At 43.3% G+C, this 16,786-nt stretch overlaps 1 protein-coding gene across 14 annotated transcripts in view; it reads left to right on the top strand.

Annotated features, from left to right (window-relative positions):
• The window catches only part of LOC109890833 (neuron navigator 1), a 132,117-nt gene that overhangs the window by 77,310 nt on the left and 38,021 nt on the right, over positions 1-16,786 (top strand). For 13 of the 14 annotated variants that reach the window (XM_031824759.1, XM_031824764.1, XM_031824763.1 and 10 more), the window contains 2 exons: positions 12,874-13,015; positions 15,501-15,810. In XM_031824759.1, the coding sequence (XP_031680619.1) occupies positions 12,874-13,015; positions 15,501-15,810 (452 nt within the window). Of the gene's footprint in view, positions 1-5,201; positions 5,428-12,873; positions 13,016-15,500; positions 15,811-16,786 lie in introns of those variants that run through there. The other variant, XM_031824767.1, reaches the window with a different exon arrangement.

Genomic DNA, 16,786 nt, shown 5'->3' with positions numbered 1-16,786 from the left:
GTTTGAGTTAGGGTCATTAGAATGTAATCCCTCTCTTTCCATAATAGGTGTTGTTTCTGAAGAACAAGTTGAACAACATCATGCTCGGTTAGGTTATCATGCAGTATGCTTAATGCTGTTTAAGATACAACACTATTCACAGTCTGACCAAAGATATGCATATTAAGTATGTGCTATGTATTACTGAGTTAAGACAAAGAATGGAGTCCTTCATGTTAGCTAATCCATCGTTTCAGTTTGCTCTTCTGGTAATGTCATTTCCATGGCAATGGTGAAAAAGCTTTGCACATGCTAGGAAATCTGTCTGTCTGTCTCTCTCTCTCTCTCTCTCTCGCTCTCTCTCTCTCTCTCTGTCTCTCTGTGTGTGTGTGTGTGTAACCATTTACACTATGGCTCATTTTAATGGAAATTGCACATCAACACACCCATACTTGAGTGCATACAGTACAGTATTTGCCTCTAGTCATCTAATACTGGTCCACAAAGAACGGAACAGTCTGCCTTCAATTTCCCTTTCCTGCATACATTGGACTCTACTCCACAGTCAGTCTCTGCTTGGCTTTCCTGACCAGCCTAGCATAGTGCTTTCCTGACCAGCCTAGCATAGTGCTTTCCTGACCCACATAAAGCCATGTGCAGATTGATTAGGTCTGGGCCTGCTTGGCCGGACCCTCCAAAAGCCCTGCAGGGATTACGGTTTAGTAGGACCGCTGCTCGGGGTCAACCCTTTATGGGCCATGGCTCAAGTTTCACGTTTTAATTTCACATGCACAAGTACAGTGAAATGCCTTACTTGCAAACTCTAACCCCAACAATGTAGTAATCAATAACAAATGTAAACTAAAAATAATAAAGTAGAACAAAATCACAAAATATATAAAAAAATAACAAGAACACGCTAAAGTAAGTAAGCATAGTATGTATATACTATTTCCAGTACCATATTTACAATGTGCATGGATACTGGATCAATAAAAGTAGATATGTACAGGGGTAAGGTGAAGAGGGAGGGGATCACTCTACTCTACATACCCTACCCCCGAGGCCAGGAGGGGTCTTGGGCCACATGTGAACAGAGGAGGCCCTCCCCTTACACACACACACACAGACACAGAGACACACTCACATTCTCTCTCTCTCTCTCTCTCTCTCTCTCTCACACACACACACACACACACACACACACACACACACACACACACACACACACACACACACACACACACACACACACACACACACACGCACACACACACACACACAGGGGTCAATAGTAGAAGACAGAATCAAGAAGACCACCACTACAGTATCACCTCCACATACATGTCTGATAAACGGACCAGTATCTAATTAGATAACCATAGCCCTGGGGGCATGTGAACATCTCTGTATCATGTCCATGATGTCATGTCATCACTCACGGCAGGCAGGCTCCATTACAACCATATCAGGGCTAGGTGTCCTGGTGTGCCCCTGTGATGTGGTGTTTGGTAAGGGAACCCTCCTGTCCTGTCTGAGGTCTAGTCTGGCTGATGTTTTCCAGCCCAACGATCAGAGGGAGTCCATTTTCACGTGGATATACAGAGCTCAAGTCTCAGATGGACTCAACGATGCATCTCAGAGCCATTACTGTTTTACTGCTAGTGTTACTGGAGCTTCCGTGCTGTACCGCGCTGTACCGCCTTGCCTTGCTGCTGATGGCAGCGCAATCCTGTTAGCTTTGCCAGGGTCAAGCTCAATACAAATCAAAATAACAGTACGAATCTCTCATGTACTGATTGAATAAGAGGATAAAGTGATGAGGTTAAAACTGACTGGACAGCACGGTGTGCCAGTGGACACTGCGCTTGATCCTCAGAGAGCTGCTTAGAGACTTCTATAATGCATCTATAAGGCATTGCTTCAGAGGAATTCGACGCTTTTCATGATAAAGCTCTTGAATATAAATTGATTGATGAAAGTATGTGGACAAAGTGTGCACAAATAGAATACAATGTACAGAATGCAAGAAAGACTGTAGTGGTCAGGCACCAGCTGCCAACAAATGCAGCAATGACACCCAAGTCATTCTGCCAATCCTTGCCATTGTCCATGCCATAGCAGGCTCCCTCAATCTGGGCTCATTGTGCCTTCTACTGGAAGGATTGTGTCATTACACCACTAGCCTTGGCAGTCATTATTGATTGATTTTCTGGGTTATTGAGTCAAGCCTTTTCAAGTAGAAGTTTCTTGCTGAATGCATGAATGGTGTTCCACTGGGTAATCAAAGGGGTTGTCCAAGAGCAGTGGATGCCTTTCATGATTATAAAGTAGATATAGCTTTCTACAACAGCCTCTGGATACTTACCTTATTTCCTACCATGTGGATGAAGAGACTCCGCTGGCACCTATGAATATTTTAGCTTATTTTATGGACTACCTTAGCCAATGCCAATTCTGGATTCATATTAAATAATCATTCTGAGGGAGGGTGGTGCAGGGCTCTATCTCCTGCCCCCCCCCCCCCCCCCCCCCCGTCCTCCTCTCCCTCCCTCCTTCCATCCCTCCACCCCTCTCATTTATAACAAAATAAACGGCCGTCTTTTTTTTACACATGACAGGCAGGGGGGCGTATCTACCGATTTGAACTAAACCTCGAACATGGACTTGCCGGCCAGACATCTTTGCTCGTTACCTTTTAACTGGTCCGGCAGAAAGAGCTGACAGCTACTGATAAAGACCACAGCCGTGAAAGGTCAGAGCATGAAAGCAGCTTCCTGTTGGTCGGGTCTGCTGCGGTACAGCCAACGGCAGTTAACGACAGCAAAGAGAGTGCAGCACATGTCATGAGTTACCGCCGTTGCCTCCAGTGTGCAGTCATCGCAGTCATTCACACTGACAGTGGAAATCAGTGTTTTAAACAGCTTGCACATGTCCCACCCGAAAATGCTATATTCTTGAATGGTGAGTCGTGACCTAAGCAAACATTTTGGGGATGGTTGTTTCAGACACAAGACACTCGGTCAGTAGGTAATGGCTATACTAGTAAATTACTGCTTAGTAAAGGTTACGTATGGGATAGGTGACAGCATGTTTAGCAGCACTCTGAATTGGTCAGATAAACAGGAGGCAGGAGATGTAAAGCACATGTGTACAGAATTTGTATAAATGCCTGATATACTGTAGTTCATTTCAATGGCAGCAGGAAATTGGTTTCCTGGGAATGGCGTTCACATTAAGCACAATAATTATAAAGCACTTCACAAATACACTTATTATCGTTATTAAGCTCCATTGAATTCAATTACAGGTGTTATTGGTGAGAAAGGGATGTGGGTCTCTCACTGAACAAAGAAAAGCGGCAACAGGGAAACTGTAAACTGATTGTTTGCCACATCATTTGTATTTAAAAGATCAGGTTACGAGTATCAGGAGACGTAGGAAGACACAACAGTCTTTTATTGAGTATCATCACCACAGTCCATCTGGTTGGGGCATATCATTTGCTTTCTCTTCGGGACAGAAATCTTCCCATTGCCTGTTGTGTGGCTGGTGCTAGCTGATAACAAATCACTGGCTGTTGTTTGGTCTGGCTCAACTCAGGAACTACCATGGCAGATAAATCTTAGCCTCGCCAGCCAGCCTGATCTTGCGAGCTCACATAAATGATTCGCTACACGGATACATGAAGCGATGAGGTGAATTGACACAGAATGAGAATGCAGCGGTCAGGGTGGTCTAGGATCAGGCTAGATATACAGTATTTACATATTCTTGTTCCTTCCATGTGTAACATTTCAAAGGTTATCACAATAAAAACAAATGTCAATAAACAAATGTAAATAAACAAATGTAAATACACATTTTTTAAATGTATCATCTTGCCTCCTGAGCCGAGCTATGACCACCTTTGGTCATGAGACACCAGAACCCTTTGATAGTGTCTGCTTCAGCCAACTCTCCATGTTGCCATGTATTGGACCATCAGACCAGTACAGATCCATGACACAAAGACAATTTACAGCGCCATTCAGATTGAACCAATTAGCCTTGAATCTTCAGGCCTGTGCTGGTTTGGTCTGCTCTGGTTGGGGGAGGTACCTTCTTGGCCCACACAGTGAAACTCCCAGAGTGGTTGGATGCTCCTCTGACCCGATGACATCACGGTGAGAACGCTCTGTTACTAATGTGGGGAGGAACCAGAATAACATTTTCCGAGGTTCCTCATGCCCTGCTGGAGGTCCCGGCTAGATTGTGTTGTGGTTGTCTAAGCCTTGTGAATCATTCAGTTCACAGAGTTAATGCAGGCTAGTCTACCCGGCCTATGCCATGACTTAATTTCCACTCTGATCTCAGCAAGTGAATAATGTTATAAAAAAATTGTTAAAAGGAATAGGTTATGGAGCAATTTGCGTTTAGGTACAGAAGCACAATGGGTGTATTTATTGCCGTAGTGTACCGGTCTATGTCTAAGTGAACATTAGCTGCTGCTCTATGTTATCATCTCTCCTCCCCGGTGGTCCTCTGACTGAAGGTCAAGCAGGGAGGACACTCAGTCAAGCTGGCCTCCCGGACGACAGACAGGCAGACAGTGAGGCGGTGTCCCTTACCGCTCCAATGCTTTCATTTGGCAGGAGTTGGAGCGTAGAGAAGAGAGATGCCCAGAGAGAGTGTATGAATATTTTTTTTTAGGTTATATTAATTAGCTTTCCAAGTCAAATCCAATTTTATTTTTCACATGCTTTGTAAAACAGCAGGTGTAGACTCACAGTGAAAATGCTTAGTTATCAGCCCTTCCCAGCAATGCAGAGAGAACACTTAGAAAAATAACATCCTCTATGTGCATGTTTTAAGCTGGTCTGGTGTTGGTTTATGTAACCTACAGCAAAGCAAGGTTCCCCCAAACTTCCAGATGAATTCTGCAAACGTTCTATGTATTATTTCCCTGTACATTTAACTCACTGTCATTTTAAACATGATATCTTGTCATATGCCATGCAATCTCCATATATTATCCACATAATCCCAAAGAGGGTAATAATTCCAGGGTCATTGAACAATTCGTTTATTCATGTAGCTATAATGGTGGTGTCGATGATATGATGTGGGTTACATGCGAGGTTTTGGGAACAGTTGAACAACAGCTGTTAGCCATCAGGAGAGGGAGAGTAGGGGGGGTGGGGGTCACTTTTTGGAGGTGTTTCCTAACGGTTTCGCAGTCCTTACTGGGGGAACAGGGAATCGGAGGTTGTTGCAGTGAATATCAGAATTTGAATGGAGCGTTCCTTGAGGCTACATGGATACTACGGGAAAAAATTGTAAAAATGCTCGTTGATGTCAGAATTGCGCGAATATGAGCGGACGTGTGCTAATTGGGAAAGTGCCGCCAATGGGGCAGCGCCAGCGGACGGCGCCCTGTGCGAAAAAGACGATACATTTTAGTCCAAGGTAAGCGCTAAGCAGAGATCTGCGGCGATACTGATCTGCGTGTATCACTGTCAGACGATGTTCTGTAGCTCTGTAAATGATTCTGAATACAGTGAACACGCGGAATTTGAAAACAGTTTGTTTCACTTCAAGAGTTGAACAACGAAATGCTTAGAATGTAACGTTAACATTGTAGTTTACCGAATGAAATGATGAAAATTAGTACTGTACAATTTTAAATTCAATAAAAAACACATTGCATAGACTTTTATAGTGTATTTTTGTTCTTCCTAAAACAGTGAATGTAATTATTTGATAGGAATAAATTACCTGAAATGTAGAGTTTCAAGTGTTGATGTTGAAAATAATAGATCCATCATCCATTTATTTTATCTATCGACAGCAGCGTCCCTATGGGAAAATCTTGATACTTTTTACTGGCTAATGTAATAGTGTTTGGCTACATTTACTAGCTTATAGGCTATATAATCAAAATACTGACATTTTCAGTAGGCTAGGCTACCTGGGGGTTCAAATGGAGCTACAGCAGTGTGACTCAACATTTTGCTTATCAAGCAAAGCTTTATACTTCGGCAAACACTGAGGTCTTGTTAGATAGGGACTTGGCACTTGTTTGTCACAAGCAATTATGGGATTGGTTAAAAGAGCACCCTCCATGATGGAATTGCGGCAACTGTACCACAGCTATCTGGGTAATTGAAGATTCCTTGAGCGTTCAGCCACAGGTATGCGCTCCCAAGATTCACAAACTATATTTTTGCCTAACTGTGCTGTCTGCCTTCCTTTCTCCCAGTCATATTTGTATTTATTTTTTATCTTTATTTAACTAGGCAAGTCAGTTAAGAACAAACTCTTATTTTCAATCACGGCCTAGGAACACTGCCTGTTCAGGGGGAGAACGACAGATTTGTACATTGTCATCTAGGGGATTTGAACTTGCAACCTTCCGGTTACTAGTCCAACCACTAGGCTACCCTGCCGCCCCATACTTGTTGTCACCAGACCAGGGACACAGATACTGTTGAAAGTATTGGAGGTGCACTTGATTTAGCTTGGAGTTTGCACTTTTGGGACAATTCCATTAGTTCTATATATACTGGGCAAACTAAATCAAGCACAGCTAAAGTATTTGAAAGTATTTGGCACACGTCTGGTTGTTGCATACTGTCTTGTGTGAAGACTTAACCATGAATGGTCGATGGCCCTTTTACTACCCCGTAATGTCTATAGGGTAACATGTCCCACATGTTTGTGTGTATGTCTACTTTACAAAGCTAGTATGTTTTCACTGTGTCAGAAGTTAAAATTGTCTCTTTAATCATGACTGGCTACCTGGTCCCTGCATCCGGCCTTTATGTTCTAAAAGTAACTACCTGGTAAATAAAAGTGTCAGCTGTAATTGGATAACATCAGTGGCAGCTGGTCTCTCATAATGTAGACTGGTGTTTGGGCTTCCAACAAGATGGATGAGTGTTAATTCGATTTTTTTTAAATTAAGGTGGTCATAAATTGTAATAAATAATACATTTTAGACAATGCTTTTGTCAACAACTTTATCAAGGTCATATCACAATCATATCAAACGTGGGACACTCCAATAGTGTGCAGCAGCAGTGGTTATAAACCCGTTCAGATGGCGTGTATCCCTGTGTGTGTGTGGAGAAAGTACCATTTAGTAGGTGTGATGGCTGGATGCTTATCTAAATGGGACACTTATCAGCCTGGTAGGAATGACATCAAAGTCTCAAGGTAGTGTTTTGTCTTTCTCTGTATGACCAATTAAGCTGTTTGTTTCTGTAGTCACGGCTGTATGAATACAGTTTAAATAAATCGTTATAGGCTTTTATTGTGCTTTAATCACATTTCTCTGCACAATAATATCATCTATTGTGATTGATTGACTCAAGTGACGTCATTGTTAGGTTTAGTATCTCTACATTATGAAGAAAGTTGCCTTCTAGCAGTCAGATGGTCTAGTAGCCATGCAGATCTACAGTACTTTACATATTGACATGCTTTGGGGTCCAATAAGTAAGAGTCATCTTGTTGCACACAGCTGGTCCCAGTTTGTGCTCCACCAGGGAGGAGTGTAGAATGTAGATCATGTTTTTCCCCTCTTCCCCCACCACACAGCCCCTCTCTCAATCATTCAAACTTAAACATTTTCTCAGGGACAGAAATTCAAATAATAGCACTAACGCATAAATCAGCCGGTAAGCTTGGAGCAGTGCCACTGAAAACAAAAAGGCCAATTCCCCACCCCGATGTATGAAGTATGTACATGGTTCAGTTCCTCCCACCTCCCTTGTCTGAATTCCACTTCCGAAATGTAAGCTCCAAAGTAGACCCATGTTGCAATATCAACAGACTACGGCAGGGTTCCCCAACTGGTGGCCCACGGGCCAAAGGTTGTATTCCCCCCCCCCCCCCCCAAGTTTTCTGAGCCACATTTTTTTTCTATACACCGAACAAAAATATAAATGCAACATATAACAATTTCAAAGGTTTTACTGAGTTACAGTACATATAAATCCATTTAAATAAACTCATTAGGCCCTAATCTATGGATTTGACATGAATGGGAATACAAATATGCATCTGTTGGTCACAGATGCCTTTAAAAAAACATTTTTAGGGGCATGGATCAGAAAACCAGTCGGTATCTGGTGTGACCACCATTTGCCTCATGCAGCACGACACATGTCCTTCACATAGAGTTGATCAGGGTGTTGATTGTGGCCTGTGGAATGTTGTCCATCTCCTCTTCAGTGGCTGCACGAAGTTGCTGGATATTGGCGGGAACTGGAACACGCTGTTGTACACATCAATCCAAAGCATCCCAAACATGCTCAATAGGTGACATGTCTGGTGAATATGCATGCCATGGAAGAACTGGGACATTTTCAGCTTCCAGGAATTGTGTGCAGATCTTTGCGACATGGGGCCGTGCATTATCATGCTGAAACGTGAGGTGATGGTGATGAATGGCACGACAATGGGCCTCAGGATCTTGTCACAGTATCTCTGAGCATTCAAATTACCATGGGAAAAATGCAACTGTCTTCATTGTCTGTAGCTTATGCCTGCCCATACCGTAACCTTACCGCCACCACGGGGACACAACATTGACATCAGCAAACCACTTGCCCAAACAACGCCATATAAACTGTCTGCCATCTGCCCGGTACAGTTGAAACCGGGATTAATCCGTGAAGAGCACACTTCTCCAGCGTGCCAGTGGCCATCGAAGGTGAGCATTTTCACACTGAAGTCAGTTACGACGCCAAACTGCAGACAGGTCAAAACCATGGTTAGGCTGACGAGCACGCAGATGAGCTAGCCTGAGACAGTTTCTGACAGTTTGTGCAGAAAATCAGCTGTCCGGGTGGCTGGTCTCATACGATCCCGCAGATGAAGAAGCCGGATGTGGAGATCCTGGGCTGGTGTGGTTACACGTGGCCTGCGGTTGTAAGACCGGTTGGACATAATGCCAAATTCTCTAGAACAACATTTGAGGCGGTTTATGGTAGAGAAATGAACATTCAATTATCTGGCAACAGCTCTGGTGGACATTCCTGCAGTCAGTATGCCAGTAGCACGCTCCCTCAGAGACATCTGTGGCATTGTGTTGTGTGACAAAACTGCACATTTTATAGTGGCCTTTTATTGTACCCAGCACAAGGTGCATCTGTGTAATGATCATGCTGTTTAAACAGCTTTATCTTGGCAAAGGAGAAATGCTCAGTAACAGGGATATAAACAAATGTGTGAACAATTTCAGAGAAATAAGCTTTTTGTGTGTGTGGAAAATGTATGGGATCTTTTATTTCAGCTCATGAAACATGAGACCAACACTTTACATGTTGCGTTTATATTTTTGTTCAGTGTATATATATTTTACATTTTCATTGTTGGACATAAAAGACTGTTAAAAAAACAGGAAATCAGGTCCAAGTGATTTATTTTTTGGAACTCTATTCCCAAGCATTATAGAGCGACGTGGTCGTATACAAATGTAAACCAGGTTTGAAATGATTATGTTTTAGCCAAATATTATATCTGTTTAGGCTTCTTGTGGTCAATTTGTAGTCTACAAATGATATGTAATTATGTTCCGGCCCCTTGACCATCCACTCAAGGGAAAAAAACGACCTGCAGCTGAACCTACTTGATAATCCCTGGACAACAGGCTATAAAACACTCCCTCCATGTCTCTCTTGGATTTGCCACCCCCTTGGGGACATTCAAAGGTATGACCCTGTCTTACTTCATCATGAGTGTCCAGGGACAAACGAATGACTAATGCTACTGACGAAAGGTGTGACTTGATCGAACACACCAGACTCGTGTGAATATCTGAGGTATCTGTTAATCACTTTAATAAGTCCAGAACACTGAATGCCTTGAAGAAAAATGCTCTGCCTCATAAAATGTGATCAAGTACCAAAAATGCTGGTTTCACAAGTGTGCGAATCCCAATGTAAAATCAAAGATGGAACCTTTCCTTAGACAACAACTCATAAAAGAATGTAGCCAAGTGTGTGAGTGTTACTGTGAGCTAACGTCCCTGCTGTTCTTCCTAGTCCTCGTGATAAAATCCCTGCTGGTTTGTGGTTGTTAAAAGACTACCACGGACTACTAAATGTTTATAGCATTGTTGCTTAGAGTGTCGACAAATGTGGCTCACCTCAGTCCTCTGTATGAAGTTCGTAGACCCAGAAGTCCATTTCAACCTTCGCGCGTCACAAAACGCTGCTTAGCATTAAACATATTAACTCCCAATCTTGCAATCTTTGATATCTCTTTTCTCAATGCCGGCTAGACGTGTGGCCAATAGGTCAGAGGGATGCATTCGTACAAGTCTTGAAATTAGATTAAAAGGATATTAAAGAGTTTTGGAAAGGATATTAACTGATAATTGGCACTAATTACTGCGGGGGTACGGGACTTATTTAAAGGTATAGTTCGGGACGTGGCCCTTTATCTAATTCCCCACTCGTGGATGCCGCTAGTTAGCAACTTCCTTCAAACTGCACTCGGACACATAAAAATGGTATCCACAAGTTCATCTGACCCTGGGGAAGTAGATAAAGGGCCAAAATTGCCTCATTGCCAAAATCCCGAACTATCCTGAGGGGTTAGTGTTTGACAACCACCTACGGAGAGCACTGCAGTCCAGCAAAAGATCCGTCTTAAAACTCTTAGCTCCACAACCGCAAATTAAAACATCACTCAACACCCTGTCTCTGTGTTGGCCAACAGTTCTGTGTGTGTTTGATTGATGGAGAGTCTGTTTTGTCTACCTGTTAAGGGATAGGGATAGGAAATAAATGAACTACTTTGTTGATTGAATTAACCAATTAGGGTGATTGGCGCTTCTGAGAAATGCACGATTAGTACACTTTAGTTGATTTTGTGGCTGACAACAACATGTCATATACTTTCTCCTGTTATGATTATGATGTACATTTGTGGTAGCAGTTCCTTTCAGAGAGCAAAATGATATAGTGAAGTATTCCAGTGACTGTTAGATTCTAGGTCTCAAACAATGCCCTTTTTTGGACACCCTCCTCCATAGACATGTGATTTAAAGGGCTCCTTTGGGATTTTGGCAATGAGGCCCTTTCCTTTCCCCAGCATACTAGCCGATACCCAGAGACTTCCAGTCATTGCGCTAACGCTAGTTAGCATTGGCTCTCGCAGAAACTACCTTCTGACTTCCTTCATACTGGACACAGAGACATACAAATGGTTTCCACGAGTTCATCTGACTCTGGGGAAGTAGATGAAGTTAGATACGTTACAGATTAAATAGTCCCCCCCCCATCAATCTACAGACAATACCCCATAATGACAAGTTGTAGAAACATCTCAAGGAGGACCAATGGGAACAGGACGCACCTGAGCTCAATTTCAAAGGGTCTGAATATTTTTGTAAATATATTTTTAATACCATTTTTTAAAATCTAAAAGCCAGTTTTCACTTTGTTATTATTGGATATTTTGATGAGGAGATTGATGAGGAAAAAATGATGTAATCCTTTTTTGGAATAAGGCTGTAACGTAACAAAATGTGGAAAAAAGTATTGGGGTCTGAATACTTTCCAAATGCACTGTATCCCTTTAAGTCCAATTTCCTCCTCTGCTTCATACTTTTTATGGGCCATTTTTGTCTCCCTGTGTTTTTTATTTTTTACATACACTATTCCATGTTCCATCGCCTTGCTAATTGCAGAGTAGAAACCCGCAAAGAGCAATTTCAAGTCAGTGGGGCAGCACAGAAAGGGAAGAGAAGTTAGGAATGACTCAGCTTTCCAAGGGTCTTATTACTGTATCTACCTTTTCTCTATGCCACGTTTGTGTCTGGATAAAAAAAAAAATGGATTGCTACTTACCCCTGCCAAACTAATGAGAGGTAGCATAATAATTATGTAAATCTAAGAAGTACTTAACATTACAGCACTCTGGAGATGTTTCTATTGAAACCATAAAGGCATACAAAGCTGTCTTCAGAACCCATTCCCTCCATTTCAAAAGTCTCTGCTTTAAATTCGACAGTGTTTTGTCTACTCTGAACCTTACGTGACAATTGTCCTCTTCGACGACATACTCCACCCCTCCTGAAATTAAATTCCATGCAATGATGTGTATATTTGGCATGTGAGATTCAAATGAACTCCTATTCAAATGTATTCAGAGGATGCATTTGGTCTGTGAATTTATTTGCTCTCTTGCGAGCCAGAAGCAGATTTTTGGGCTACAGTGCCACACTGTGACTGGTCATCCATGTCCCTCCCTCCCTCCTCTCACGTAGGGGCCTCTCCAGCAGTATATGTCCCAGGGTGAAACAGACCAGGCAGACGGGTGGCTGGGTGGCAACCCTGACCCTCAGGCAGCTGTCATTGTGATTTCCCCTTCTCCTCTACTTCCCCTGCTCCCTTGTTCTATCGCTCCTTGGAACACGCCATCCCAGCTCCAAGACCTTGAGCTGCCTGTCAACCCACTGCCGCCCTCGGCCTCGACCGGTCATCTTGATTTAACAGACATGTCCCGTGCTGAGGAAACTTCAGTCGAAGAATCCGCTCATGGAGCTGTAGTTTGTTACTAAGAGGATGTGTTGCACATGATAGATTAAAGAGGGTTGTGTTGTTCGAATCAAACCATCTCTGTTGTGTAACTTAGGCATCCCTTGCCTGATAAAACAGCTTGTAGCTAGAGATCCCAACCCTCCGCTGGCAGTTACCATGATATCCCTTCAGGAGGACAGATGGACATGTCAAAGCTGTTGCCAATTTAGGCCTACCTTTGTCTTCTCCTTCGATAACCTCCTCTGTAACTGCACAGTTGCTGTTAGACAGCGTTGTCACTGTTAATGCACAGTAACTAGTACTTTCTACAGTCCCATGCTCTTCTTTATTATAACCTTTGATCCCCTTCTTTCTGCAGTTGGGATGAGAGCAGCTCCATCAGCAGTGGGCTCAGCGATGGCTCTGTAGACAACCTCAGCTCTGAGGAGTTCAACGCCAGCTCCTCCCTCAACTCCCTGCCCACCACGCCCCTCGGCTCCAGACGCAACTCCTCTGTCATGGTGAGTAAAGGCCACATTCAATCACAGCAGCCGTAGCTATGTTTATGTGCTTCTGTTTACAGACAATGTAGCCGTACTATCTGCACACACACACACACACACACACACACACACACACACACACACACACACACACACACACACACACACACACACACACACACACACACAGTAAGCAGATACTGGTGTTTTGAGAAAAGCATACTCTAATAGATTTAAGGGAACAACTTTTTCTGTTTAAGTTCTGGAAGAACACAGTTAGGTAAGTCCTTTGTCCTTAAATGTTTAAGTCAATATTTCAGACTGACACTGCACCCATTGCCCCCCTCACTGTCCCCCTGCCTGCCTGCCTGCCTGCCTGCCTGCCTGCCTGCGTCTGTTATTCACCCTCTGCAGAAGCGTGTCAAATCTGCCTGAGTCATTTGGGTCCCAAAAGAAGCAGTTCACACGACAGACACTGCAATGTCATTACATCTGAAATGGATTAAGCTGATGTGTCATTGTGCACCACTCAAAGTTGTTTACTGCAACGGTTTGCCACATTAGCCACTCTTTTGAAATCAAAGTGATATTTTGCATTTCATTTAACACTGCAACATCATGCATCCAACTTACAGTCAGTGGAAATCTGAACTGGATTTAAAATGCATTTTGTAGATAGTTGACCAACTTTTGGTAGGTGACATCTCAGGGGGAAAAACAGCCACTGCTATTGCTTCATCAGGCACTTCAAATAGCCCTTTAGAAACCCCTTCACTAATCCTCATACCACAAATGATAAATGTCAACTTTCAGTAATCAATTACGGTTTGAGAATACTGTACACATTTCATTCTTCATTGGCATAGCAAGTATGGAGGTTCTCCACTTTATCCACAGGTGAAAAATGCTTCTCAGACGGGCTTGTCACTTCTGGTGTTACTGTGGCAACACTGTGTCTTTCTTCTGTTCTCCTCCTCGTCCAAGAGAGAGCATATTGATGAAGCATGGGGATTAGTATAGCTGACTGAGCCATCTGTGACCATATTACATTATAAGGTGCGCTGCCAAGACACACTGCGCCCAATTCTCGAAGTAGCTACATACAGTAGTCCTACAGTACATTTTCCAGTGTAGCACCTGTCTAGAATTATAAACACGGTCTTTGTTTTTTCTTTTCTTCCTGTGGTCATATTTTTTTGGATGATGGCTCACTACAGTATTTCCCTGTCATGGCTTGGTTGGTTTCATCCTGTCGTTACTTATACGCTAAAGCAGTGTCAACCTTGTATTAACAAAGACTTCAGCAGAGGGATGGATTAGGTGAAACAGCATTGTGGCCCGTGTCGTTTTGATGAATGAGTTTTGGTGGTGCTTAACGAAGAGAATAGCTGAGGTGACTCAGTCGTTGTGCCCTACAGCATGGTACTATATTGTTTTGGCCACCCCCGGCCTTGCCCACTGTGCAGAATATAATCGTAAGGAAAAGTCACAGTGAATTATTCTCTGTTGGTTCTAGTTTAATTGGGCAGTTAATAATGTGCCTGCCCCCCCGCATGCGATGAAAGAGTAGTCCTTACGTAACAGGGTTGCAGCCTGCAGACAAGCCACTTATTTTCCCCGCTTAGGAAGAGGAGGGCATTGAAAAACTGGATGCATTTGGAACAGCGTAAATCAGCCCAGACTTACCAAGCTTTCACGTAGCACATGTCACCCAAAATGCATGTCACGAGTATGTACTATAATGTTCCTTGAAAATGCCAAGTCAATACTCGACGCACCAACATTTGTGGGATTCAAGAGGGACACATGAGTCATGATGCATCCTTTGTAGTTACAATGACTACTGGGGTGAAAGTCTCTGAAGCTCATAACATAGTGACTTCGGTAAATCTCTGGTGTTATACAGTATAGGCTTATCCGTTCCTCCCACTTGCTCTCCCTCTAGAATGCTGACATACACTCAGATTGAACAGCAGAGATTACTGAGGGCCTTCCACAGATAACAAACACAATATCACACACACACACACACACACACACACACACACACACACACACACACACACACACACACACACACACACACACACATAAACCTGGGTGTTTCTCACATGATCCCAAATATTCCATTTCATTTCAAAATAAATAAATAAATGGCACTTTTCAATTCGGAAATCTGAATTTTGACGAATCTTCTTCATTGACCAAACTGACACGGAATTGACTAACCCTGTGTTTCCCATTGGGACCCAGTGGAGGCTGAGGGGAGGACGGCTCATAATAATGGCTGGAACGGAGCAAATGGAATGGCATCAATTACCTGGAAACTATGTGTTTGTTGTATTTGATACCATTCCACCAATTCCACTCCAGCCATTACCACGAACCCGTTCTCCCCAATTAAGGTGCCACCAACCTCCTGTGTTGTGACCATATAAATAAAATAAAAACTTCCATTTGCAAAGTACCTCATGTTGCTGGTTATGTCCCTGTCCTCATGCAGCTCCGCACCGATGCTGAGAAGCGCTCCCTGGTGGAGAGTGGCCTGTCCTGGTACAGCGAGGATGCCAAGGCTGCACGCAAGATGGACGGGAGCAGCTACGAGACAGGGAGCCTCAAAACCGAGACCCCCAGCAAGTGGAGGAAGTCCTCCAGACCCATGGAGGGTGCTAGTGAGGACGTGGGGGTCAAGGGGGAACTGAGGAAGCCCCAGAGCCTGGGTCAGCCAGGGAACTTTAAAAAGGGACGCAACCCCCCTGTGGGCGTGACCTCACCCATCACGCACACCTCTCAAAGCGTCCTGAAAGTGGCAGGTGAGATGGGATCATTTGTTGTCTCCCTCTTTCGCTCTCTCTCTCTCTCTCTGACCTACCTCTCACACTCAGACATCCACACATTTCTCTATACATTAAACACATTTTTGGGGGGTCCAGTCCTGTTGAGTTGGAAGTAACTTAGCAGTTTGATGATTAAGTAACCCATCATTACTCCAAGTGAGCGCTATACAGGAAAGACTATAAGGGTTTTTACTTCATGCGCTAATAAAGAGTGTGTGTTAAAGTAGATGTATAAATGGTGAGGAAACATGGGCAGAAAACAGGATTGTTAACTTGTTTTGCAAGATATCCTTGTCATCCATAACCTCCCTAAATGGATAACACATGGAAAACCAAGTCTGGTTTGGAGAGTAGCCACAGCCAGCAGATATCAACTGAAATGTAAGCAAGGCAGTCTGGCTCTCTGTGCCAGAGTTTGATTGGTTGTAGTACTGTACAGGAACACTGAGAATAAATGATACTGTACAGTGTGTTCCATGCAGAACTGGGCTCCTCTTTGTGGATCCTTCCTATGTGTCTTGTCAAAAAACAAACTGGCTTCAGAGAGCCACTGTCTTGTGAAGCATTTTCAGGTTTTGAACATATTGCCATATTTTTGCTCTACCTGAATATGAAGACTATGAATATTTAATGAAGCTTCATGGGCAGTATCAGTGGAAGATGTACATTTCAACAGCAACAAACACGGTACAGTGCAGCACGGCATTTCAAATGACCACTGTGTGTTCTGTGTGCATATCTTAATGAATGGTGTCTTTTAAGACTGGATCCGCTGCTGTATGACTGCTGCCATTGAGGCAGCAATAACCGATTCATAGTTTTTAATGAAATAAATATTTTCAGAGTGAGACGTGTTGCACTGTAGTGCCTTACCTTTCTATCCAATCCAAAAGCCAGTTTAATGGAAACGTCCTTTTTTTTTTGTAATGACACGCAGCAGACTGCAATGCTG

The sequence above is a fragment of the Oncorhynchus kisutch genome, linkage group LG5 (assembly GCF_002021735.2).
Source record: "Oncorhynchus kisutch isolate 150728-3 linkage group LG5, Okis_V2, whole genome shotgun sequence".
NCBI classification, from domain to species: domain Eukaryota; kingdom Metazoa; phylum Chordata; class Actinopteri; order Salmoniformes; family Salmonidae; genus Oncorhynchus; species Oncorhynchus kisutch.
The sequence above is the reverse complement of the archived record's forward strand: the minus strand, read 5'-3'. Positions and strand labels throughout refer to the sequence as shown.